Raw genomic sequence first — 25,606 nt, 5'->3', positions numbered from 1 at the left:
GAACGACTCCTCAGGGAATGCTCATAGCCTCGGGGCTGCCAGAGCTCCAGCAGCACTGTTCAACGCTCTCAGGCTCAAGGTGACATTATTGGGGTGTCTGTGCAGGGCCAGGAGCTGGACTTGATGATCCCTGTAGGTCCCTTCCAACTCAGGATATTCCATAATTCTACAGTACTTGAACCTGTGGAAAGGCACATTCAGGAGCCTCAGTTTGGCAGGAATGCAGGAGCAAACATTTACCTTGGTGGTGGTGTTTTATTCCCTGACTTCTGACTGGCATAGGCTGGTTGTGCATTTTGGTGACAGGTCCAAGGAGTGAGTCCCTGGTGACCGTTTGCAGTTTGCAGGAGCCCCTGCTGGGCTGTGTGCAGAGTGGCTGAGCCCTTCAGATTCCTTGCTCCCCTTGGTCCTGGGCAGTGTCCCTCCCTAGCAGACTGGGCACACAGTCCCCCATGCCAGCTCACAGCCCTGGGCAGCTGGAAAGACCAGGGCTGACCTGCTGCCTGCACAAAGGTCTTCAGCTGCTTTTTGTACTCCCATTTCCCTCTCCAGCAGCCTCTCACCCCGGCTGCCTGCTCAGCTCTGGCTGTGCTGTTCTCTCAGAGAGGGTCCCTGTGTCAGCCAGCAACCAACCCATCCACCTCAAACTCTCTTGGAAGGATGAGCCACAAAGACCCTGAACACTCACTGCTCACCCTCTTCAGGCATACAGAGTTTTCCTGTGGGGACATCCTGGCAGGTAAGCTGTGTTTCAGTGTGGTAGACTGGGGATGGGGATGCTGAGGTTAAGGCTGACATTTTATGCCCTTTCCTCTAAAGGACTCTCCTGTACTGATGGAGTTTGTTGTGCAGCACCACGGTTTCCACAGGAGGACAACTCTGCCACAGCCTTAACTGAGATAAGCTGAGAGAGCTGGGACTGTTCAGTCTGGAAAAGAGAAAGTTTCAGTATCTGAAGGGGGCTACGAGGAAGCTCAGGAACTGAACTTTTCATCAGGAACTGGATAGATGTAGAGGCTTGGCTGCAGGAGAAAGGACACAGGCTTCTGCAGGGGGTGCATAACCCAGGCCTGAAGCTAGCAGAGAGTCCTTAAATTGCCCTTGGACTACAAGATAAGAGGAAGTTGGCTAGTTGCACCATGATAGCAGGATGTGCCAGCAGGATATCTGTAAACCGCAAGGCAGAAATATTGCAGAAATAAGCAGGAGCATGAAGAGCTGGCCTGTACCAATCATAGCACTGGTTAGGGCACCTGAACAGCCACTTGTAACCAATAATATGTAAGCTTAAGCCACGTGAATAGCTAGCAATGGTATATAAGAGCATGCCAATTAGCAATAAAGAGAACAAGATGTATACCTCATATTGAGCCACTTCTTGATCCCAGACCCCCTTTTCCCTACAGATAGATCAGGAGGAAATGCATTCAAATTGAAAAAGAGGAAATTTAGGTTAGATAAATGGAAGAGATTTTTCCCTGTGAGGGTGAAAAGGCCCTGGCACAGGGTGCCCAAAGAAGCTGGGGCTGGCCCATCCCTGGCAGTGCCCAAGGCCAGGTTGACTGGAACTTGAAGCAGCCTGGGACAGGGAAAGATGTCCCTGCCCATGAAAGGGGGTGGAATGACATTATCTTTAAGGTCCCTTTCAAGCCAAAGCATACCATGATTCTATGCCTGTGCATCTGTGGGGTGCATTGGGCAAGACTCTGAGGTGGGCTCTGCCCTCACAGGCCAGCACAGTGCTGGGTGTCAGGGGACTGCATGCACTTGGCAGCACACGGGGCACAGGAGCTGCCCCTCCAGCAGCCTGGGCAGGGACAGCATGCTGGGCTGACAGGACAAGTGCCCACACTGCAGCATCAGGGGCTCCTTGAACACCCCCAGGCAGAGGGGACAGAGCAGCTGCTCCTCCAGCTTGTCAATGCTCATCCTCTCAGCCATCCTGCCACCTTCCCACACAGATCTGGGCTGGGAAACACTGGTGGGAGATCAGTCCTGTTCTAAGAACAAGATCAGCAGCACAGACAGTTGCAAACCCATCCTTAAAACTCCAAACAAAGTCTGAGATGGTGATTTTAACCCATAATGATTTTGTGGCTACACCTGGCCCACACCAGGCCATGTGTCCTGGGTCTGCCCAAGGTGTCAGCAGTCACCCCTAAGCTGTTCCCACCTTGGCCTGGGCAGGGATGTCAGACTGCAGTGGGGTCCTGCCTGTGTGCTAGGGCTCAGACACAGCCAGGAGAGATTTTCCCCTGAAAAATCCCAGTCTTGACCCAGTATGAATTCCCACAGATCTCTTTGGGGTTATCTCAGCCCATGGACATCCTCAGAAAGACTGGCATCACTCAAGTGATACGTCTAAGAAGCAGAAGGAAAACATGAAAAGCACATTTGTCTTGGAGACAGGGGGCTGGACTTGGGAAGCTGAGGCACAGCTCCCCCCCTTGAAACTTGTCTCCATGTTCCATGCTCTGCCCCAAAAGATGCGAGCTGAAATCCCAGCCTCTCCCATCAGCCCCAGGGAGCATAAGGCAGTGTGTTTCCAAGCTGTAAGCCTCACAGCACTGCCTTTCCTGCTGTTTGCAGTTGGGACAGAACTGCCAGACTCCTGGGCAAGTCAAACATGTGGCCTTGAAACTGAAGGAAATGAACTTGAAGTGAGGAACTCGATTGCTTCCCCAGGGAAAGGGGAGGCTGTGGCCTGAGCGGGGCTGGTGTCACCATTGCTGTGGTTGAACCGAGGGAAGCTCAGGTGTCCACGAGATATCCCAGGAGCACAAGCAGAGGGATCAGCCTCAGGTGCTCACAGAGAAACACCTCCCAGAGACCCAAATGATAGTGTTATGAATAAGAAGCTTGACTAGGCCAATATTCAAGCAGCAATCAATTTATTATTTAATATGGTAAAGTATGAGCAATACAGCCCTGGGTACAGTGGGGGAAGTTTTCCCTCCAACTGCACACCGATAATTGATGGTTACAGGTATTTATAGGGGTACTCATCAGTTTTTTTCAGCAGTTTCTATTTCCAATCTTTTACTCATCAGCAATTTTTATTCAAAATTATTACATCACAATTCTATACACTATTGTGATTTTAATTTCTCAGGATGTATCTCAGAGGAGTATCCCCAGATGGTGACAGCCCAGTTTCCGAAAGAAGAAAGAGGAATCCCATCTGGTGGGGTCCAGCTCCCCAGATGTGTGTCCACCTTTTAATTGCAGAGACTCTAAATCTCATAACAGTGATTTCCAGCTTCCCTTTGGTCGAAACCATAAACCCTTGAGGTGATGTTCATCTTCCTTTCTCAAGCTGTTTTTCTCTGCTTCAATAAGGCGTGAGACAAACATATTTGCTTTATATATATTCCAAAGCTATAGTTTCAAGGATACAAGTAATATTCTAAAATTATACTTCAAAAGGTTACTATTGCAGAGCTTTTTATGGATTAAATGGAAGCAAAAAGCAACATCTTTAACACCTTAATTCCAATGCTCCTAAATCAACCAGGGTTAATTGCAAACAAAAGATAGGTTCAAAGGCCTTTCTCCATGCTTTATTTTCCTCAGTTATTATTAGAATTCACAGCTCTCCCATTGTTGGGGTCCACACATTTCACATTCACAAATACACACGTCGCCTGTTTGTACCTGACACGAAACACAGCTTTGCATCTCACAATAGCCAAGCACTAGGTTAACTTTGCTATTTTTTTGTTAAACCTGTGGGTTTTTTTCATGATGTAGTGAAAACCTGTCATGCTTTTGGAAAAAAAAAGAAGGAAACCAAACAGTGCTCTAACTGTGTGGGGCAAGGCACAAGGAATTGTTTTGTCTGATTGTGAAAAAATATCATTTCTCATATAATAACTCTGGGTTTATCAATGTGTTTGGCTTATGAGCATCCCTCATACAAATCCCATAATGATCCCATCCCCTGGCTTCCCTCTTAGCATCTCCTGGGGAGCTGGGGATGGTCCTGGTTTCTTCTTGAGGAATGTCCAACTTGGGGAATGTGGTGGTGGAAGAATCACCCTGGGGCTGTCAGCCACCCTTGCACTGAAGGTCTTTGAGATGCAGCAAAGCAGAGGATGAAGCACCTTCTCTCCAAAGGGGGACTGGGGACAGGCTGTGGGCACCTCCCTCCCTCCCACCTTCTGTGAATAAAAAACTTGGGTTTATGTTCTTTTGTAGTGATCTCAAAAACTCTCAAGAATGTGCGCTTATTTCTGCAACTATTTTGCATTCTCATTAGTTTTGCATTTATACCATTTCAAGTGCCTGAAGAAGGCCAAACTTACCAACTTGTTCCAAAGCCGTTGGATTTTTTGCCTGTGGTGGTTTTTGGTTTATTTGTTGTTTTGGTTTGTTTTTTTTGTTTGGTTTGTTTTGGGCTTTAGGGGTGGTTTGTTTTTGTTTTGTTTTGGTTTTTGGTTTTGATTGGTTGGTTGGTTGGTTGGTTGGTTGGTGGTGCGGGTGGTTTTGGTTTTGTTTTCCCTTTGGTTTGGATTTTTGTTTGATTGGGTTGTGTGTCGGGAGTTTAGTTCAAGCATGGCTTAAAGAAAAAGGCCATGAAGCCATGCAATTGAGAGAAAAGTAACAGGTAGCTGTGAAGCAGTTCCAAAGCAGTTCCCAGCCTGACTACTATAAACAATTAGTCTCTCTCAGGCATCACTCTATAAACAATAAGGTTCTCAGACAGTCTTCCCATAACAAGTGAAACACCCTCTCTGGGAAAAGATGGCACCCTGAGAACAGATATGGAAGTTTTGGGAACTGTTCATATCACAGTGGGAACACTGGTTTTGTTTTGTGTAAACAATTGTCGGTATTGTAAAACAAAAGGAGTGGTTAGAGTTTTCTCTGTTAGCCTATCATAAACCTGGATTTTGGAATATGCATGAAGTTAATTAACACTGTTATTTAAAGTGACTGATAATCAATAAAGCGGAGTTCGATGCATTATAGGATGGTCGTTCTCCCCCTCACTTCAACAGTTGTGGTTTGGGTTTTGGGGGTTTTTTGCTTGTTTTTTTTTCGTATAGTTGTTTGGTTGGGTTTTTTGATCGGCTGTTTTTGTGGGAGTCGGTTTTGGGTTTTGAGTTTTGGGTTGGTTTGGGGCTTTTGTTCTAACGAAATGCGGAGGGCAGTGCAGACCGCGGACTACATCCCCCAGCGTGCACCGCGGCGCTCCGTGCCGTTCCGCCTTCCGTTGGTGCTGCGCAGGCGCGTGTCCATTCCCGCGTGGCTCTGAAGCCGCGCGTTGGGCCGGGGCCGCTGCTCGGAGCGTAGTTGGCTGGAGGCGCCGCGGCCATGATGGCGGGCGGTGCCGGCCGGGAGGGGCTCGGGGCCGGGGGGCGAGATCCGGACCTGGACCCGGCTTCCGCTCCGGCGTGGGCTCTGGCACCGACCCCGGCCTCGACACCCTCTTTATCTCTGGCCTCGGAGTCTCTCCAACCCCTGCAGGACCTGACCGGCGATGGAGGGGTGCGCAAGGAGCAGCTGCGCCCCGGCACCGGGCAGCCCGTGCCCCCATCCGCCTCCGTGGCAGGTAGAGCCGGGTCTGGGGCCTCCGGAGCCTCCTGTGGGCCCTGAGAGGTCCCGTAGGCAGGGCCGGGCACCCCTGTTAGGGATGTCCCAACTCTCTGGCGTAGGTTGCCCAAGGAAGCCGAGGTTGCCCCATTCCTGCAAATGTTAAAGGCCATGCTGAAGCTACCTGCTCTACTTGGAGGTGTCCCTGCTCATGGGTAGGAGGTTGGACTGGATGATCTTCAAGGTCCTTTCCAACCCAGACCATTTCACGATTCTTGCAGTCTCTCCAGGGCTGGTGTCCTGGAGTGAGGCTGTCTGTGCTCGGCCTGGCTGCCTGGGGAGGTTCAGGGTGCTCTGCAGTAATGTTGAGCCTGAATTCACTGCTAGTTCAGGCACCAGTAACCATCTCCTGAGCAGCTTTTAAATAGGAATTGTTTCCTTTAGCCTAAGTTCAGCAGGACTAAGAACATGAAAATCCGTGGAAGTGTGGGCTGGAGTGAGGATCTGGTGCTCATCTCTGTCACCTGTGTCTCCATGTGAAGTTTGGTCTGTGTGGCTGGACCTGAAGCGGCTGCTGAGGGAAACAGGGCAGAGCCTGTGGGGGAAAATCCCCCAAGGCTGTAATGTTGACATGCTGGTGGCTGGCAAAAACCACAACAAGGACTTAAAAATGCTGATATTGTACTGTGCTGTGTCTCTGTTTCAGAGACTGTCTCCTCTCCTTATCAGTGTTTGAACACTTGGGATACCCTGTTTAACTTCTTGTGGCTGACACACTAAATGAAAAGGCATCTTGACCTTGAGGAATGAAGGATTTCTAGGGCCCACCTGTGCTCACAGAGAAGTTTGGAGTTGGAAGCAGTTCCTGAAGTGCAGGGCCCTGGTGCTGTGTCAAGAGAGCCCATTACACTGTATTTTCTGAGGCAGAACTGTAGTTACAGATGCAGAGCTTGGGGTAGTGGTACATTTTTCCTCTTGTTCCTCTTTCCAGAGCTCCAGCTTTGGTTAGGGAATTATTTTTAAATATTTCTGCATATAATTGGGGCATTTTAATTTGCTCGGCTGAAGTTTCCAGTTCTTAAAAATGCGAAATCACATCTCTTAAATAGATCAGGACTGTGAAGCAGCTGCTTTGTCTGGGAATGATGCTAAAACACACAGCAGTTGACTGCTTGGATGTGACCAGGTTTTTGGTGTAAAACAGAAGGGGTTTTGCTGCCTCTGCTGTCCTATAGCAGAACAGAAAAGGAGAAGCAGGATAACTGGGTGGTTACAACTCTTAGTGTGCTCCTATGTTGCTGTTATGGGATATGAAATCAACCTCTTGCTTTTCCTTTCTACCCACTCCTCGCTTTGGGCTGTACAGTGAGGTACTCTGGGTACCTAGGAAATTGGAATGAGCTCTTCTGTTCAAATGGGAACAGCAAGTATCCGAGGCTGATGAAACTTGGAAAAGGTAGGTTTGAGCCACAGACTTTGTCCTGGGGCTTGGGATTGTATTAAGGCATTTTGGGCCCTGGGGTTGTATTAAAGCATTTCAGTTTAAATGCTGTTTGGTGTCTTTGGGTTGTTTGAAACCTTTAACACTTGTTTATGGAGTCCAAAATCCTCCTGGTTCACGTGGGAGATGGAATCTGGACCTGCTGACCCTCTGCCTGGGAATGGTAGGGAGGTGTTTCCCACTTGCCCTCAGGTAGTTTTAAGTCTCTTGAGAGGAGATGATGTTTTCCAGGCTGGACAGGCCTTTTAGCATGCTGGTCTAGGGAAAGGTGTTCCTGACTGTGGCAGGGCTTGGACTGGATCATCTCTAAAGCCCCTTCCAATTCATCCCACTCTGGATTTGCAATGCCACGTGCTCAGTCCCACAGCAGCAGTACCCCTGATAATCCTTTCTGGAGCAACTGGCTGTTGTAGTTGCTGAGACAGGAGCTCCCAGGGATTTTTTTCCATCAAGCTTAAGGAGAAGTCATTGTTTGGTGTGTGAGGGTGTTGGTGTTGGTGAAGCTCACATGTCCCACCCCTCGTTGTGACAGACATCACCCTGTGGGGGCTGGAGATCGGGCTGCTGTCCATGACCAAAGGAGAGGCTGCGCTCTTCGTCCTCACTCCGGAATACGCCTATGGCCAGCGGGGCTGTCCTCCCTCCATCCCCCCAAACACCACGGTCCTCTTCAAGGTGGAGCTGTTGGACTTCATAGACTCAGAGGAGTGCGACACCTTCTTTGAGTTGACTTGTGTGAGTTCTTTTAATAAGGCTTGAGACCGAAATCTGGAGCGTGAACCACCATTGTCCTGTCTCACAGTGGCTGTGGCTTGTGTGTTACACGTGTTCACGTGGATGCTGGTGCAAGTATCTAGTCCCTGGGCTCCCAGCTCTGCTCTGATCCACATGCCTGCCTTTTGTGTCCCTCCATGTCTCTCTCTGTTTGCCCTCCCGTGCAGAGGGAGAAGGCGGGATCTGCCTTTGTTTGCTTCTCTGTGCTGGAATGGCTCCCGTTTATTTTTAGTTTTACCAGAAACCTCATGGTTGCACTAGAGGGCAGCAGCTTCCAGGAATTTCTTCAAGGAACAGTAAGGAGCTGACTGTTACAGTCCTCTTCAGTCTGCAGTGTCCTAGTGCCCCACCAGCCCCCACCCTTTGTCTCTGCCTCTTGGCTCCTCTCCCAAGTGCTCCCTCTTTCCTTCCTGGTGAGTTACACTGCTATTGTTAATTCGCCTTTCCATGTCAAGGGCTTTGGGCTGTGGTTGTGGGTCAGTGAGTGGAGGCAGAAGCTAATGGGGGAGCTCCTCCAGCCCCTGCACAGGTAAATTTTCCCCCAAAGCCCTGTGAGCAAACCAGACTTGTTGTTCTCCCTCCTTGCCTACCCATTTTGTCTGACTGACCCCTCCCTGTGAGCTGGTTCCAACTTGCAGACCCAGAAGAAAACCTGTCCCTCCATTTTTATCTTTTTTTTAATGATTATTGGGATTTTTGTTTTGCTGTTTGGTGTCTTTGGGAGTGTCAGGCCGGAGCTGGCCTGAGAGCAATTAGAGCAATGGAATGTTTCGAGCAGCTTTGTGCCAGTGTCAGCATTTGTGTTAACTCAGCTGTGTGCTGAAGGAGTTGGGCAGGTTTTAAGAACACATTCCTGCTTTTTTTCAGTCCCCCTTTAGGCCTGAGGAGCTTCCTGACTTCTTTAGTGGAATAATCAGCACAAGAACACTGTAATGTTTCAGCCTGGCTGGGGAGATACCACATGGTGGTGGCCTGGCCTTGGTAAGGACCTGGCTTCTGCTCTGTGAATAGGAGGGAGCTGTTCAGGACTGTCCTGTCTGAGTTCTCTGCCTGTTTTCTTTAGTTTGGGCTGAAATTCAGATATTTCTTCACACAGGAACAGCGGGATAGACTTCCTCTGGAAAAGGTGTTGAAAGTGGCAGCCACAGAAAGAGAGTTTGGCAACTACTTCTTCTATAAGCAGTGCTTCAAGATTGCCAAGGACAGATACAAGAGGGTATGGCACCAGGAAAATGTGGGGTGTGCTTTGGGAAAGCTTTGGAAGAAGGGATTATTTTAGCTCACCACAACAGGTACAGGCTGGAGATCAAATAACTTTATGGTATTTTTCCAGGCATAGTTTGTTACTTCAGAACAGGGCTTGCACACCTGGTTTTGTGTGAGCAGCAGTGGTAAATTAAGGAATAGTCACAAAACCATTTTGGCTGGAAAAGCTCTCTGAGACCACCAAGTCCAACTGTTCCCAGAGCTGCCAAGGCCACCACTAATCCATGTCCACAAGTGCCGCATCCACAGGGCTGTTAAGTCCCTCTGGGGATGGGGATTCCACCACTGCCCTGAATAGCCTCTGTGCAAGGGCTGCACAGCACTTTGAGTGAGAAATTTTCCCCAGTATCCAACCTGAACCTCCTGTGCTGCAACTTGAGGCTGTTTGTCTTGTCCAGCTACCTGGGGGCAGAGCTTGACCCCTATCTGGCTGCACCTTCTTGTCCAGGAATTGTAGAGAGTGAGAAGGTGATTCCCCCTAATCCTTTTTCCTAGTCTGAGCCTCTTTAGCTCCCTCTCCTGGCAGGGTAAATGCTCAGTTATTCTTAAACTGGAAGGCATCTGCTACTTTTTCAGAGGTAGAGATGATTCAAAGTTGCTTTTACTTGGATTTTTGAAACTAAAGTAATTTGACTTGCCTTTTTCCCAGTAAGATATCCATATTTATCCTGTAAGATATCCATATTAAATCTGAGTTCTGGGTTCTTTTTATTTTATTCTTCTGCTTTCCATGGTAAGTTTCTAAGCCTGTGGTCATATGGTCAGCATGACTAGTCATGCTGAGAATGCCATGCCCTGTATTTAGAGTTTTGATACTACATTTTAGTGACCTAGGTGACCAGAAATATGGGTGTAGCTGTTGGATGAGATGGATTTCTCACTTTCCATGATGGATTTGTTGTGCACTGGCTGATTTTCCCTCTCTGCTCAGGCACTCTCCATCCTGGGTCGCAGCTCTTCCGGTAAGGCAGAGCAGAGCCAGATCAATGCTTCCAAACTGCTGCTCTTCCTGAATCTCTCACTCACTTACCTGAAACTGGAACGTGCTGACCGAGCTTTGAAATACGGGGAGTTGGCCTTGGAGGTGGACCAAGGAAATGCCAAAGCGCTCTTCAGGTGTGGCCAGGTGGGCAAATAAATCATCGTGGAACATCCTGGCCTGGCTGTAGAGGGAGCCCAGAATGAGCTGAAGGGAATCTCTGAATTCTGGGCTGCTGCAGTAGTCAAGGTGGTTTGTCTGCATCTGCCCTTTTGGAAAGTCTGGCTCTCTGGAAATGTGTCACATGGAGCTTTTCATGGAGTGTTCCTGAATTACTTTTCTTTGTTGCAGGAAAGTTTGTTTTGGCACGAGGCCTGAAGAAGGGCAGCAGGTCTGTATTTATCTTGTGATGCATCTAACTTCTTTCCATGATAGGCTTGTCTCTGCATGAGGGAGTACAGCAAATCCCGGGATTTCCTGGCCAGAGCTCAGTGCATCCAACCCTTCAACCGTGATATCAACAATGAGCTGAAGAAGTTAGCAAGGTGAGAGCCCTCCTTTCTATACCTGGGGAAGAGAGAGTGTTTGGACAGGCTGTAATACCCATTCCAAAATATTTGAAATATTCAAAAAAACCCCAAACTATTGGGTTAATAAGTGACTTGGGAAAATGTATGTGGAGAAAACAGCTTGAAACATTTTTCAGGCCCAGATGCTGCAAGTGAGGAGCTCAAAGCATCCACCCTTTCCATGTATTTCTTTGGTGTATGTGTCCTGACTTGTGAGCAGATCAGGGTGAGAACAGGGATGTGGGGGCTACTAAAATACCTCAAATCCAGTGAAATACAGTTGACTGATGATCCAGCTGGTAATGTTCTCAATAAGTATGATTTTCATTCCCTTTAAGATGTGTTGGTTATTTTCAGCAAGCTGCATGTGCTTCAATGCACAATACTAATATTCATTGAAAGTGAATTTCTTGCCATCTTGGAGATAATAAATGAACAGCCCTGAAGATGAACTCTCCCTTTCCCCATAGGCTGAGTTCAGGACTATCCTGCCAGCTTTTAGTCATGCCCCCACCCCACCAAAACATGACTAATGCTTGTCTATGCCCTCATGATGCTCTTCCTTTGAAACTGTCAGAAGCATTAGATTCCCATTAGATTTCCCAAAAGTGTATGCTGTCCTCCTGGCACTGTGTACTGAGGCAGGAGCGATGCTGTCCTCAGCTCTGGAGCTCATAAAGTAGCCCTTGAATATGAACCCTCTTCTGTATGTCAGTGCCAGGCACTTGCAGAAAGGCAGCAGTAATACCTAAAAAGAGTGGTTGGTGCTGCTGGAAAAGCCAGTCTGGCTGAGTGCCGTTTGCCAGGGAATATGTTGGTGGAGGGCTGTTCTGTCCTGTGTATTCATGTTGTCTTTAAATAGTCTGTCATAACACTGCGTCTGCAAATTTGTTTTGTTACTTCCAAAGAACAAAGAGCTTGAAGGTAGTATTAGCTGCTGGTCTGGAAATTTTAAATTAATCTCTTGTATTCATCCTGATCTCCCACTGGGTATGGAGCTACCAAATTGTCCACTGAGACTGGGGAGTTCTAAACTAGATCTGGCTGACTGCTCTTGGAGGCTAGTATATGTATAATGCTAGAAGGTCTGATTCTGGTAGCCTCATGTATTCACTTAGATTTGTTTGAAATATTTTGGTAGATAAAAGGGAAATTTTGCTAATGGTGTTTAGGTGGTGTGACTGGAAAGCAACAAGACATTTCTGCCTTTGTCAGCTCCAGCTCTGTAGAGAGCGGCACATTCAGTGAGTGTGCGTGTGTCGGAATTGAGGACACCTTAAACTCTTGTCCTGGAGTTCCTGCTTTGCTGCCTGTTGAAACTGGTGTACTTTTTGCTTTTAACCATGCAATGCTTTGGGTTGGAAGGGGTCCTAAAACTCATTCCACTGTCATGGGCAACGACTCTTTTCACCATACCAGCGTGCTCTAAGCCCTGTCCAACCTGGCCTTTAGCACTTCAGGGATGGGGCAGCCACAGCTTTTCTGTGCAACCTGTGCCAGGGCCTCCCCACTCTCACAGGGAAGAATTTCTTCCCAGTATCCCATCTACCCTTGCCCTCTGGCAGCAGGAAGTCATTCCCTGTTGTCCTTGTCCAAAGTCCATCTCCAGCTCTTCTGGAGCCCCTTTAGGCAAAGGAAAGGATTCTGAGGTCTTTCTGGAGTTCTTTCCATGTAAACACCTTTGCTCTTCCAGCCTGTCTTCAGAGCAGAGGGGCTCCAGCCTTTGGAGCATCTCCATGGCCTCCTCTGGACTTGCTCCAGCAGCTGTATGTGTTTCTGATGCTGGAGGCAGCACTGCAGGAGAAGTCTTTTGCCTGTGACAAAGAGTGGAATTAGTGTGAAGCAGATGAAGCAAGTGCTACTGGGTGTTGTTAATGAGTCCTTACCTCTGACTAGATATGTAAAGTTGCCAGCCTGCCCTTGCCTGAGAACTTGTAGTGTGATCTGACAAATGCTTCAGAAATGGAATATGAATCAAAATCTTGTTCTTAGTGGCTTTTCACTTCCTTACTGAGTACGTTTGTACTTTGTTAAAAGCAGTGTTGTGTGGTAATCAGCAAGCTGCCTTTTGCTGTCTAAAACAAAGCTTTGGAATGCATCTGTTTACTGGCTGAAACAGATTCTTGGCAAAATCCCCTGGAGAACAACAGGCAGAATCCAGGATGAGAGATAGGTAGAATGTGTCTGGTACCAGCTGTGGTGGATTTGGTGCAAATTCTGCTGCTGAATCTAGGAATTCTATTGGAAGGCTTGCATTGCATCAAAACCAGAATGAATTTATGTTTTTCCAATATCTGGTATTAATCTGTTCCTCCAAACAAGGGCTCTTGGATTTCCTGCTGTCATAGGTGTGGGAATGTGCCAGCTACAGGTGGGCATCGTTGGTCAGCAACTTCTGTGTGAGACTTACCAGGAGAGATTTGTTGTGCTGGGATTTTGTACCCTCTGAGGTTCCGGGCCCCAAGGGTGCCGAGGGCTGGGGCTGAGAGAACCTGAGCCAGCCTCTCCCTCAGGCTGGTTCTAGTGTGTTGCACAAAACCCTTTGCTTTTGGCCTTATATGGCAGTAGATGCAGGAAAGCCGAACTCGTGGGCAGCCACTGATCCCTGGAACAGTGTTCCCAAACTGAGTCAGCCTGCAGCTCAGGGATTCCTTACCAGTGAGGTGAGAGCACAGAGAGCAGAGGATGCTGTGCTTGGAAAAGTTCAAATGGAGCAGGCTGCAAAGCTTTTGCCATCCTGTCACACTGGCAAGGAAGAGAGAGCAGAGGAAGATACATCTGCTTGTCATCCACTTAGTCCAGACACAAATCCCCACTGTCTCCTTCCCATCCTCTGCCCAGATCATATATCCAATGTAGATATCCTGCTGTATGGTAGTCGGACAGTGTCTCCTGGGTGCTAAAAGAACTTGCATAAGGACTCACAAAAGTATCTCACAGCACACAGGTGGGGTTCCTCTGCACTGTCCCTTGTTTCCAGGACTAGTGTAGAGAGCACCTGTCTCACAGGAGGCAAATGATCTAATTAGTCCCGAGCAGAGATCCAAGGTCTGGGGGTGAGACATCAAATTTCCAGCTCTCTTTCCTTGACATTGCAGAAAGAAAGAGCTGTGTCTGTGCTGCTGGCACAATTTTCCATTATGTTAATTTATTTATATCCAGAAAATAACATTATTTTCAGGTTGTGACACTGAGGGTGGCACAGACAGTCTCCAGCCCCCTGACGCCATCCTGTGCTCTACTTTGCAGATACTACAAGGAGTATATGAAAGTGGAGAAAGAAATGTGCTGCCAGATGTTTGACCCTCTCAATTCTTATGGCTGAGAAACAATCAAGGTAACCAGGTTTTGAAAAGGGCTGAACTCTCCCAAAACATGTCATGCCTGTAGTGTTCTCAGGTGGGGAACTTGCTTCTCTTCTGCGGGATAGGCTTTTGGACGCAAAATGGAAAGTGGTGGGAGTGTGTGGAGAGGAAGGGCAGGACGGTGGGGTGGAATACTGCTACATCATCACCTTGAAGAATCTTTCTTGTGAGGCAAAGCATGTGTGGGACAGGGACCTGGAACTGGCGGCAGTTGAGTAAGTTTGGTTTGTTGTTTCCTGTGCTGCTCATCCCAGCTATTCCTGGTCAGAGCCAGGGGCTGAAATAGCTCTGTAGTCTTGTTTCTCTGCCAGTCAGAAGAAAAGGAAAAAAAAGAAAAGTTCCTGTCAAACTTAAAAATTGGATTTCCTCCTCCTCTCCAGCACTTCTGTCTGGAGCTGTCAGAATGCCTTACTTCAGAAAAATCTAAATATTTTATTTCTGTTTTTTTTTTTTTTTTTAAGTATTAAAAGAGGTCTGTTTGGATAGAAAACTTCAAGTAAATGTTTTGGACTCTTTAAAGCCTTAAATCTTCTAGAAAAAATAACAGGTTTATAAATGCAAAAAGGCTCTTTGATGCATCTTTTTTTCCTTGAAATCTTCAGGGGGAGGTGCAAGCAGGAGCAGAAATCTTTTCTGGTCTCTTGCTTTGGGGGAAACCCTAGGGAGAGAATTCTGGAAAATGACAAAATCCTTCTGTCATGAACTAGCCCCAGCTCAGGGCCATCAGTTTGCTGCTGTTGTCTCTCCTGCAATACAGACAGTACCTCTTGCTAGCAGAAAATGAATATTGGCAGCCTTTCCAACAGCTCTGGTGTTTTAAGGTTGTCTCTTTGTGCTTGTGAGGAAGCTAAGGCAGTGTTTGAGGAAGAGGTTGGATTGAATGCTCCTTCCTAAAGGAACACAACCTTCTCCTGATGGGACATGATTCCTTATCTCTTTGGACATCTGGACATCATCTGGACATCTCCTTGCCTTTACTCTTCCACTGCTCCTTGCTCTGGTCCAAGCTGGACATGTGATCTCAGAGCACAAGTCATCCTGCCCTGGGTTTGGGATGAGACTTTAGTAAGTGTGTTAGCAGGTGCCTGCCCCCAGGAGAGGAGTTCTGAAAGGGGATGTAAGACTGATGGGGTCTTGTGCAGAAAGTTTGTGGCTCTAGAGTTGGCAAAAGGCCCTGATTTTCCACTTGCTGTGTTTCAGGAAGTTGCGGTTTGGAAGCATATAGGATCTATCTTGGGTCTCATCCCTGGTGGTGTCTGACCTGGGAAGCTCTTATGGGGGTCTGGGATCACCTGGGCCTGGTTTGTGGTGGGAGTCAGGATGATTGTGGTGACCTGCTGGGGCACCAGACAGGTCTTCCCCAGGAAGATTGTGTGGCTTCTCGTTTCCCACAAAACATCTTGTGATTTCCACACATCTGGTGGAAGTAAAACCAGTGATTTTGGTTAGAGGAGACTGAGAAGTGCAGAGGAAAAGGGCGAAAATTCTCTCCTGTAGGCAAGCTTAAGTGCTGGGCTGAACTGCTTATCAGCCAATTTATCCACTGACTTCTGTGTGTGGAGTTCTCCCACCTTACACAGCTGATGGGTAGCTGTCAGTCAAAAATATTTCCAGGCTTCCTTGAAGTTGATTTTTGTTGCAGTATTAAAAGGAAACTAAGTCTCCCAGATGAACATAAGTCACTGAGACCCAAACAAAAATCTACTGTTCATTCATGGGAAAAGAAGTTCCTGCAGGGCCATGTGCAAGCTGAAGGTTGTGCTGCTGCTTTAAAACATCATTATACATTCAGAGAGGAGTAAAGCAGTTCCAGCAGGAGCTCCTCCTCCCTATCAAAGACACTGGAAATTGGTCAGAATTGAGGCAGAACATTCTTTAGTGTTTTCCAACAGCTTTGTACCAGTTAAGTTTAGAGTACAGGCTGTACTGGGGCGGTTTGGCAGGGCAGCTTAATCCATTCTCTTAGACCCTGAGTGAGGAGATGGGCTGGGAATGCTGTCTGCAGTCCATGGTTAATGGACCAGTGGAATCACAAAAGTCATAGAAAACCTCCCTATGTACCAGCTGACAGGTGCTTGTGGAGCACTGAGCTGACCCGTGGTCCAGCTCCTGAATGGCTCAGTTGTAGTATCTCTTCCCTCCTGAACATTGCTGCATCCCTCCCTTGCTTCACAGCTCTTTCCAAGCTGAGACTGCTATGCCTTTGCTGAACCCTGCTGTGTTCCAGGAACAAAGTTCATTTCTCTGTACTAAATAATCCAGGGCTGTTTTGTATAATTACACTCAAACCCAGTTTGATGCACCTGAACATCTTCCTTCTGCCTGATATTTTTGCAACAGATTTTGTAATGATAGGACAGAGGAAAATGACTTTAAGTTTTAAGGACTTCAAGGGGGAAGATTCAAATTTGAAATAGGGAGGAAATTCTTTCCTGTGAGGTTGGTGAGAGCCTGGCACAGGTTGCTCAGAGAAACTGGAGCTGTGCCATCTCTGGAAGTGTTCAAGGCCAGGCTGGATGTGGCTCTGAGTACCCTGGTCTAGTGGAAAATGCCTCTGTCCATGGCAGGGAGTGAAACCAATGGGTTTTAAGGTCCTTTCCAACCCAGACTATTCCATGATTTCTGTATCCCCTGGCAGCTGTTCTTCCAATTGCCACAAGCATCTTGCTCAGAACACGTTTCCTACCTTTTCAATGGAATTTTTGGGTCAGAATAGATCTCCCTTTGGCAAAATGCAAGGCTGCTTGTGGTGCTTCTTGGGGGAATTGGGAAGTACTCAGAGGGAAACAAAGGCACAAACTCCTTTTTAAATCCATCCTGCTGCACTTCCTTCTAAATCTCTTGGGTCTCAAGCTGGCCCCTCTGAGGGTTTGGTTTATTTACCTGTCTCCGTTCACTTTGTGATGCAGGTATGTAGAGCCCAGTTTCCTGGGATGTGCAGAGCTTGAAGTCCTCCTTGGTGTTCCCTAAACTGCAGAATGGTGGGCTGAGGCTTCTGGCTTTTTGGAGCTTTTTGTTATGTTTTGATTGAAAGACCTATCAGAAAAAAAAGAAAAAAAAAAAAAAAGAACTTTCCCGTTGTTGTGTTGCTGTGGACTCTCTCTCATAAGAGAACTAAATCATGAGGACTGGGGACAACTTCCCTAAGAATGTCTGGATTCTAGTAGAGGGTCCTTGGTGATAGTTCTGTCCCAGGAGGATGAGTCTCTGTGCTCTTATTTTTGGTTATAAGTGAGCCAGAGTTGAAAGCTTGTATGTATCTCAGCTCCCTACACAGGAGAAGTGGTCCCAGGAGTTGGGAATACACAGGGAGATGTTCCAGTGAAAACAAACAAGACTGAAATTATGACAGGGAACAGTAACTTTGAGGTCAAACTGGTGATTATCATGAATAGCAAGTTGAATCAGTTCTGGAGGCATTAATGGGTGAGAATTGGCTGCAGAACTGAGGCTTTGTCACCAGGTAGAAGTGGCTATAATTGGGCTTAAAATCAGCAGCAGTTGCCAGTTGAACTGACCTACTAAGCTGCAGGAGACTTGCAAATAAACTGAGAAGTCTGTGTATAACACAATCAAACTCCTGCCTTGGGAAAGCTCCAGACTTGGAGCAAGTTGCTGTTTATTCCTTTCCCTCCTGCTCTCTCTTATTCCTGAGCAGAGCTGAAATGTACCTCCTGCTGATTTTGTCCCTCCCCACTGCGGCTGAACAACAGAGAAACAGCGATTCACTGCTCCTTTAGAATATGCAAATTCCTGTCCCACTGAGGTGTCCTGTGCTGCAGAGGAAATTGTTAAGTCTCTGCTTTCTGCTGAGCCTTGCCAGGTGAGGGGGAAGGCTTGAAGGAAGACTTAATTAAGCATTCTCCTTGTTAAGCAAAGGAAGAAGAAAGGCTTTAATGAGGTTGTTGAGTTCTGTTTTCCTTCCAGCTCTCTCCTCTTCTAGCATCTTGCACTTTTTTCTGAGGATTTCTGCAGTTCCTGCCTGCAGTAGTACCTGTGATACCTCTCTGGAAGGATCTTGGGCTCTGATGTCTTCTGGAAACTGAAGAAATTACTGTGGCTCCTGGTTTTAGGGATCCCTGTAGGGGACGCACTGGGCGTGGGTCTGGATGCACTTGGGCTGGCTTTGCCTAGACTGGGAGCACTGGCCAGGACTTAGAAGCCACAAGATGATGTGAAATGGAAAGGACAGAGACCTGTGAAAATATCCCAGTGTCCCACTGTGCCTGTCCTTCAAGGCTGTGGTGAAGTATTGGTCCCCAGCCTTATCCAAAGATGGGCCCTCTGCTGTTCTCTCTGATTTAGGAAGTGCCTAAAGCTTGTAATTTCCTTTTGTGCTCAAACACAAGGCTCCCAGGTGAGGTAGGAGCAGATTCCTGGCTACAGTGCTGAAAGGAAACTTTGCTGGCAGGAGATTGGGGCCAGGTGGGGTTGGGCTCTGCTCTCAGGTGGTAAGTGACAGGACATGGGGAAACAGCCTCAAGTTGTACCAGATTTAGATTGGATATTTGGGGAAATTTCATGGAAAGGGTTGTAAAGCATTAGAATAGACTGCCCAGAGCAGTAGTGGAGTCACCTTTCCTGTAAGTGTTCAAAAAAAGTGTGGATGTGGAACTTCAGGACATGGTTTAGTGGTGAACCTGGTGGTGCTGGATTGATGGTTGGACATGATCTTAGAGGGTTTATCCAACCTTCTGTGATTCTGTTCTCCTCCAGCTCCTGCCTGTTAAAAGTCACCTGGCACTAGTCCTGGGAAGACCAGGCTGAGATCCCAGGGGATATCCCTGTGTGAGGTTTTACTTCTCAGAGCCTTTGCCAGCAGCTCTAATATAAAATATTGTGGTGTTACAAATCAGTAGAACATGAAAAAGCTGCTGGGCTCTTTCCATTCCCATGAAAACAGCTGGTTTATCATGCAGGTAGAGTTTAAACAGACTTGGCTATGTGTAAGATGGGAATTTCTTTATGAAGTTTTAGCTTTGCAGAGCACTCAGGGTCACTATCCCTCACTTCCCGCAGCAAGGAGGCACATGATTATCCTCAGTTTTTCTCTGACTTATAATTTTTCAGGCATCCTTTCTCTCCTTGACTTGCTCTGTTTGAGCACCAGTCCTGCTGCTTTAGAGGCTCCAGACTTTTCCTTTGAACTAACAGAAGAGATGTCCTGATGCCCTCCAGGGGAAGTGCTCTCCTGGTTATGAGAGGGTGTTGGTGCTAGTCTGAGTCCTGAGACCTGCCAGCTCTCTGCTTTAGTGAGCAGTAAAACACCAACAATCTTGAGCAGAGTTTTAAATGCTCTAATTGGACATTGCAGTAGCTGTGATGATACAGGAGCAGCTGAGGTTAATGTGATTGATGAGTGCTGAGGGCCCTCATAAGTGTTCATTGTGGTTTTGAGAAACACTCATCTGCTTGTGAGCTCCTAAGCCTTGTTCACCCTTGTTCACTTGTGCATGGAGTCACTGAATCACAGAGTTGTTAAGGTTGAAAAAGCCCTCTAAGACCACAGAGTCCACCTGTTCCCCCAGCACTGCCAAGGCCACCACTAACCCATGTCCCCAAGTGTCACATCCACACATCTCTTAAACCCCTCCAGGGATGGACACTCTACTGACCTGGGCAGTTTGGTCAGTGCCTGACCAGCCATCTTGTGAAAACAATTTCAAGAATATCCAAACTAAACCTCCCCTGGCACAGCTTGAGGCTCTTCCCTCTTGTTCTGTCCGTTGTTCCTTAGGGGCAGAGCCCAACCCCCACCTGGCTGCCCCCTCCTTTCAGGCTGCTGTGTTGAGCCAGAAGGGCCCCCCTGAGCCTCCTTTTCTCCAGGCTGAGCCCCTTCCCAGCTCCTTCAGCTGCTCCATATTGGAGTGTCTTTTTCATCATCAGCAGCACAGAGCAGCTGATGGAATTGGGGGCTGCATCCCTGCTGGAACAGCATCTGGGCACTAGCCAGGTATGTCTGACACAGTGGCAGAGCACTTTGCAAGCAGGTGATGGTTTTGGCTGTGAGCACCAGGAAGTCCCCCCAAGGGCTCCATATTTAGGGCATGAGCTTTTGGAAAGTCTTTTTGCCTCAGATGCAGGGAGTGTCTTGGCATTATTGAGAGTTGGTTTGCAGAGCTCAAGAGTTACTTCCAGTAAGGATAGACATGACCTTAATGTGCCTCTTGTGCAGCCCACCCTGCTTTATCAGGGGCTGTTGATTCCATAGAATGCTGAACATTTATTGTCATAGAGGTTATCTGAGCACTTGAAGGACTGGGCACTGCTCTGAGGATCAGTTTCAGCCCCCACTTGCTGGGTGAAGTCCTTCCTGAGTCACAAGTGTGTGCTGACGAGTTCATCACTTCTTTCACCTTCCCGTAATCGTTCCTCTTATGGGACCTCTTGCTCTCTGAACAAGAACTTTTGTTGCTTTGGCTGGGTACTGTTTTAAGGGTTTTGTTTTTTGTTTTTTTTTTAAAGGTATGCTTGGGAAAGAGCTCTGCTTTATGTTCTTCCTTTTTGCTTTATGTATTCTTGTCTTATCCCAGATCTAAGCAGACTTCACAGCTCTTCCTTCCATCACTTTAGGTTCAGAATGGTAGTGCATGTCATCAGCAGTCAGGGCTTTTGGAGTCAGGACTTGTTACAGATCTCTAGAGAATTCCTCCTGCCACAGAGTGTCTCTCTAACATACATGCAGCTCTTGGAACTCACTGTGGATCTTTTGCAGAGCTGAGAATCTTTGTAAATTGACTTGGAAAAAAGTCCAGAGGAAAAAATGTGTGTAAGTGCAGATCTTGAGATGGCAGTTGATGTTTATGTGGCTTGGCTTTAGAAAAGAGGAGCAGCATATCTGTTCCTTCCACTTTCTTCTGTGGATTTGGGCATCTGTGATAGGACTCTGACTTTGGATGTGGGAAGGGTGGGTGTCTGCTTGTGTGCTGCCATGCTCTGGGACTATATCCACAGCCACCTCCACCATTGGAGTGGCTGCTTGAAGCCCTCACAGCTGGACATACCTAAAGAGCACTTACAGAGAAAAGAGGAGGGCATGGCTGACTGCAGAGCCACTTCCACAGAGAGCATATCAACGGTCCCTAATTAGGGAATTTTCTCCCTGAGGCATGTCACCTGCTCAGAGAAAGCTCCCTAAGATGGCAATGCCTCATGCCCAGATAAATCAGGACAGGCTGGTGTTGTAAATAACTGTTCCTCTCCTGGTGTCAGGGTGGATTGCCCAGCACATAATGTTATCAGCTGCTCAGAGCACACTGGTGCTGCTGGAATTTCATCTTAGCACTCTAGAGCACTGCAGCATTAGGAACCTCTCGTGGAGTCCATGAGATTGTTCCCTCCTGGTTGCAGTGGTTTTTCTCCCAAGTGTCAGTGCCTCTGGGACTGGTCAGGCTCTGAGTGAAGAGCACTTCTCAGGCAGTTGCTGTTCATGGTTTTGGCTCTTTGCTGATGTGTGCACATAACATCTGCTTTCCCAGCCAAGCTCATGTGGAGCTGCAGTGTTAGGATGCACTTTATCCTTCTGGCTACTGAGTCACAACTTCCCTTCCTTTCTTCTCTGTGCTCAGTTGTGAATCCCATTTAGATCTGAACAGAAGCACTGAAGAGGAGATGTTCTGTTTCCCCTACGAGGGGAGGCTGCATTTCTATGAATATCATTTGAGGTCACTTTTCTGAGGTGCGAAAGCTTTCCAGACTGCCACCACCAACCCGATTTCTTGGATACTTGCCTTGAAGAGCATTCTTCTCACTGAGGGTTGTCCCAGTGCAGCACTCTGGGAGCTACTGCCTCAAGGCATGGGGGCAGTGAGGGCTGAACTGACAGAAACCATGGTTAAATGCACAATTCTGAGTTTTCCAGTTTCCTCATGTTTTGACAGGAACTTTATCTGCTGTGTTTGGTACCTCCCTGCAGCCTTTCTAGAGATGGAGGCAGAAAAGGGGGAGCTGGGGAAGATGCACCTGCAGTTTTTTATGCAGAAAAGTAGCTTTAAAAAGTTGTAAAGCCTTACTTAAGCATTAACTGTTAATTGTGGCTTTAATGCAGAGTAAAGGTGATAGTTATGATTATAAATGACCCGTGACCTGGTGTGTTACTCCCTATGAATTGATGATCAGCTTTGTAGTTCCAAAGGATGAGTTAAAATAGCTGAGACCAACAGGCTTGTGTGTGACCTTTGAAATCTGAATGTGCCTTGCTGGATTTCATGGCTGAGTTGCTGCCAACCTGCTGTAGTGAAGGAAACAAACCTTGGAGCAGGGCTCTGGTTGGAGTGTGCTGTTCTCCTCCATGCAGGAGCAGCACTGGACTGGATAGGACATTGAACCCTATCCAGCTGCTCTGTCTGCAGGGTCCATTGATTCCCCTCTACTTCTCTTCTGATTGTGGAGCCATTTGGTGGAAATGAAAGAGATAAACTGATCAAACACTCCCTGAAATGGCTTTAGAATTTCAGTTTGAATATTTTTTTTTTTAATTAGCTGCATGATAAGACCTAATTACTTCAAATAGCAGCCATGAAACCAGAAACCTCTTGGTCTGATCCTTTTTTTTTCCTGGTGTACAAGAAGCTTCGTTCCAAATTAGACAGCCCAAACCCCAGGTAAATGCTGGTGGGAACACCAAGTGATCAGCTTTGAAATATTCCTGTTGGGAACATGTGGAAGAACTGCTGTGTGGGGTTGGGATTAGACTGACAAGGAGCAGAGTGGAGGTCAGTTGTATTTTAGGAGGAGCAAGGGTGCTTTAGTTGAACAATACAGAGAACACTGTAGCACATCCAAGAATAAGGATTCCTTTTTCCCACTTGAAGCCTTTCTTTCCTTCTCCTGGTTGAAAGAACTTTCTGCTGTGAACTGGAGAAATTATTTATGTTTTTCTCCCTCTAATTTATTTTCAAAGAGAAGATCAGCTGAAGTGTCCTTTATGGGCTTCCTTTCCCTCTTTTCTTGGAAAGTGCTGCCAGCCTGGACTGACAACTGATATCTTTGTGTGTCAGGAACCTTGTGTACCCCCAAAGTTTTGGAAGGTTTGGCAGTACAAGGGGGCCTATTAAACGAGGCTGTAGCATGGGATTTGGTGAGTGCACTAACTCCCCGTTTGTGGTATACTGGAAGTCTCATTCCTGTGTTTCTGACAGTATTAAAAATTCCTCAACTCATTTATGCTTTTATTGTCCTTAACTTTAAATTTGGGACAACCCTTGTAGGAGGCACATTGTGCTGACTCAGGCCCAGTTTTCTGGCAGGGTGGCCCTTGGTCATAGGTTCTGTGTGGCTCTGGCTCTGAGCCCATGGGCTGATGATCCCACTGCTCCAGGGTCATCAGAGGGAGATGAGTCATTAGGGGTGGGCTGGAGAGTCTTGATGTTTCTCAAAGCCCCAGTTATCCTGTGATCCTGTGGTGCCTTTCAAGGATGTATAATGAATGAGGTGTGGATTTTGAGCATCATGTGATGCTTCATCTTCTCCTCTTTTAGTCTGTAAAGAATGTAAAGAAGCTATTTCCCTCACAGTTCTTGGTTTGTTTTTTGTTTTTTTTTTTTTTTTTTGTTTTTTTTTTTTTTTTTTTTTGTTTTTTTGTTTTTTTTTTTGGGTTTTTTTGGTTTTTTTTTTTTTTTTTTTTTTTTTTTTTTTTTTTTTTTTTTTTTTTTTTGCCTCCTGGTTAGCAGCCTGTAACTCAATATCCTCTAAGGAACAGGCTTTCCTATTTTGCCACCAGTAATTTGATTTACATGTGTTGGAATGGCCACTGCAGCTGAGCTGGCTGGGTCAGCTGTGGTGGCATGCAGATGCTGGAAGGGTATAAAAATGGGTTTGGGCTCCTGGTGTTCCTGAGCTGTGAGCAGGTCATGCACCTTTTGGGTGGTATCCTTTGATACTCAGAGCTGCTGTAGGAGACAGATACTGGGTTGTTCTGGGGAATGGTTTCTAAGGATTTTCTTTGGTTTTCATTTATTCTGTTTTTCCTTCTGCTGGTAATCCTGTGGATGAGATTGGGACAAGGCTTATGTTCCAACAGTATTTTGGTGTCTTTTTGTGCTCACAAATTGGGGAAATACTTCCAGTAGGAGTTTTTCTGTGTTGGTATTTGAGAGGAGCCACTTGCAGCTACATCAAGGAGAGCAGGATGTGACTGTGGCACCAGACACAGGGGAAGGTGCTGATTCTGTCTGAGGACCAGGGAGAGGAAGGTGCTGCTTCTGTAGGAGCAGAGGGAAAGCCCACCTGGGAGAGGCACTGGAGGAGCAGGTGAGCTTTTGGCAACAAGGTCAGTGAAGACATTACAAGGTGAGGTAGGTGAGCCAAGTCCTGATCAGTAACCAGAGGCTTCCCTTTCAAATTTAGAGCTGAGGAGGGAGGAATCACCACTTAAAAACAGTCCTGGTTCTTACCCAGACCAAGCTGATGCTACACCAAGATATGAATTTCCTTCTGGTTACCCTAAAGAAGGGGGAGGTATGGGTGGAGGCTGAGATGAAATAAAGAGGTTTTGCTGGATGTGGAAATTGTCATTTCCCTTGCCAGGGCTTCAAGACTGTTAAGGACCCAACTTGCAAGTGATGGGGTGAGGTAAACAATTGCCCCAAGTGCTGGGGGTGCTCAGTGATCCATTGCTGGGATGCAGCCAGATGGCCAAGCCTTCCAGTGTTCCTGTCCTGCAACAGGAAGGGGCTGGGAGCAGGGAAATATGGGGAAAAACAATAGAAATCTAGGTTGAGGAGAAATTCCTTTATGTCATACAAGATTCACCTTTCTCCCAAAGGCAGAGTAAGTATCCAGGCTTCAGTTTCCCAGCACCAGGAAAAGTCTAAGTGATGGGAAGCATGGATGACCCTGCATAGGAAGGGAGGTGGCCCAAGGAGTGCTTTGGGGCTTTGCCTGAGGGGCCTGGATTGTTTTTAGTTCTTGTCACTTAATACTCTGTTTTCTCCAAGTCTTTCATGAGGAAGTTGAATGGATTTAAGGGGATTTTACTGTGTTTGTTCCATTTGTGCTAATCTGTGGAATTCTAGGTGTTTCTTTCAGGGTCACTGGAGGTGTGTGCTGGTAACCATGGATCATTGAGAGCTGACATTCAATAAACTGTGCAGGTGATGCTGGGGAAACACTGACTGTGATACTTTGTCATCCTAGGACTGTTGCAGCTGTCTGCCTTTTGGCACATGGAGATCTCAGCATCACATACAAGTTTTGGGAAAAGGGGCAGGAGCACTGCATTACTTCAAGAGACTGAAGTGAAGGTTCAGTGTTTATACACAACCTGATTTTCCTGAAGTTTGGTTTGTTTGCTATGTTTTGAGGCAGTTTCTAGAATAATTAAATCCGTGCTGTTGGAGAGAGGAATAGGTCTGTGTAAATTCCTTCTCTTCTCCCATGCACACTGTTTGAAGAAAACTCTTTCCTGATGTCCTGCCTCTTGCAGATAGATGCCGGGCTGCTTTCAGGAAATTTGTAAGGGGGAGGAGGATGCCATGAAGTTTTCTATTTACACAGGTTGTTCTTAAAAAAAAATATGTTTGATATTTTTGTTCTGAGGAAATAAACCAACCTGAACATTAAAGCTGGCAGGACTTGTGCCAATGTATTGCACAAATAAAAGTGATTGCAAGAGTGA

General features: G+C 47.0%; 1 protein-coding gene across 1 annotated transcript; it reads left to right on the top strand.

The window, feature by feature from the left end:
- Window positions 1–5,319: 5,319 nt before the first annotated feature.
- On the top strand, window positions 5,320–25,606 carry FKBP6 (FKBP prolyl isomerase family member 6 (inactive)). The gene is made up of 8 exons (XM_059487233.1): window positions 5,320–5,554; window positions 6,902–6,991; window positions 7,569–7,771; window positions 8,907–9,026; window positions 10,008–10,202; window positions 10,491–10,600; window positions 13,874–13,961; window positions 25,126–25,606. Exons 1-7 carry the CDS (start codon window positions 5,320–5,322, stop codon window positions 13,947–13,949), a joined length of 1,029 nt encoding a protein of 342 aa, XP_059343216.1. The 3' UTR covers window positions 13,950–13,961; window positions 25,126–25,606.

Source organism: Ammospiza nelsoni, chromosome 21, assembly GCF_027579445.1.
Source record: "Ammospiza nelsoni isolate bAmmNel1 chromosome 21, bAmmNel1.pri, whole genome shotgun sequence".
Taxonomy (NCBI): Eukaryota; Metazoa; Chordata; class Aves; order Passeriformes; family Passerellidae; genus Ammospiza; species Ammospiza nelsoni.
The sequence above is the reverse complement of the archived record's forward strand: the minus strand, read 5'-3'. Positions and strand labels throughout refer to the sequence as shown.

Excerpts from the sequence above, each read along its gene's own strand:
- FKBP6 (XM_059487233.1), top strand. The coding sequence starts at position 5,320 with ATGGCGGGCGGTGCCGGCCGGGAGGGGCTCGGGGCCGGGGGGCGAGAT. Across the intron at positions 6,992-7,568 it reads GCTGATGAAACTTGGAAAAG|ACATCACCCTGTGGGGGCTG; the intron begins GTAGGTTTGAGC and ends TCGTTGTGACAG. Across the intron at positions 7,772-8,906 it reads CCTTCTTTGAGTTGACTTGT|GAACAGCGGGATAGACTTCC; the intron begins GTGAGTTCTTTT and ends TTCTTCACACAG.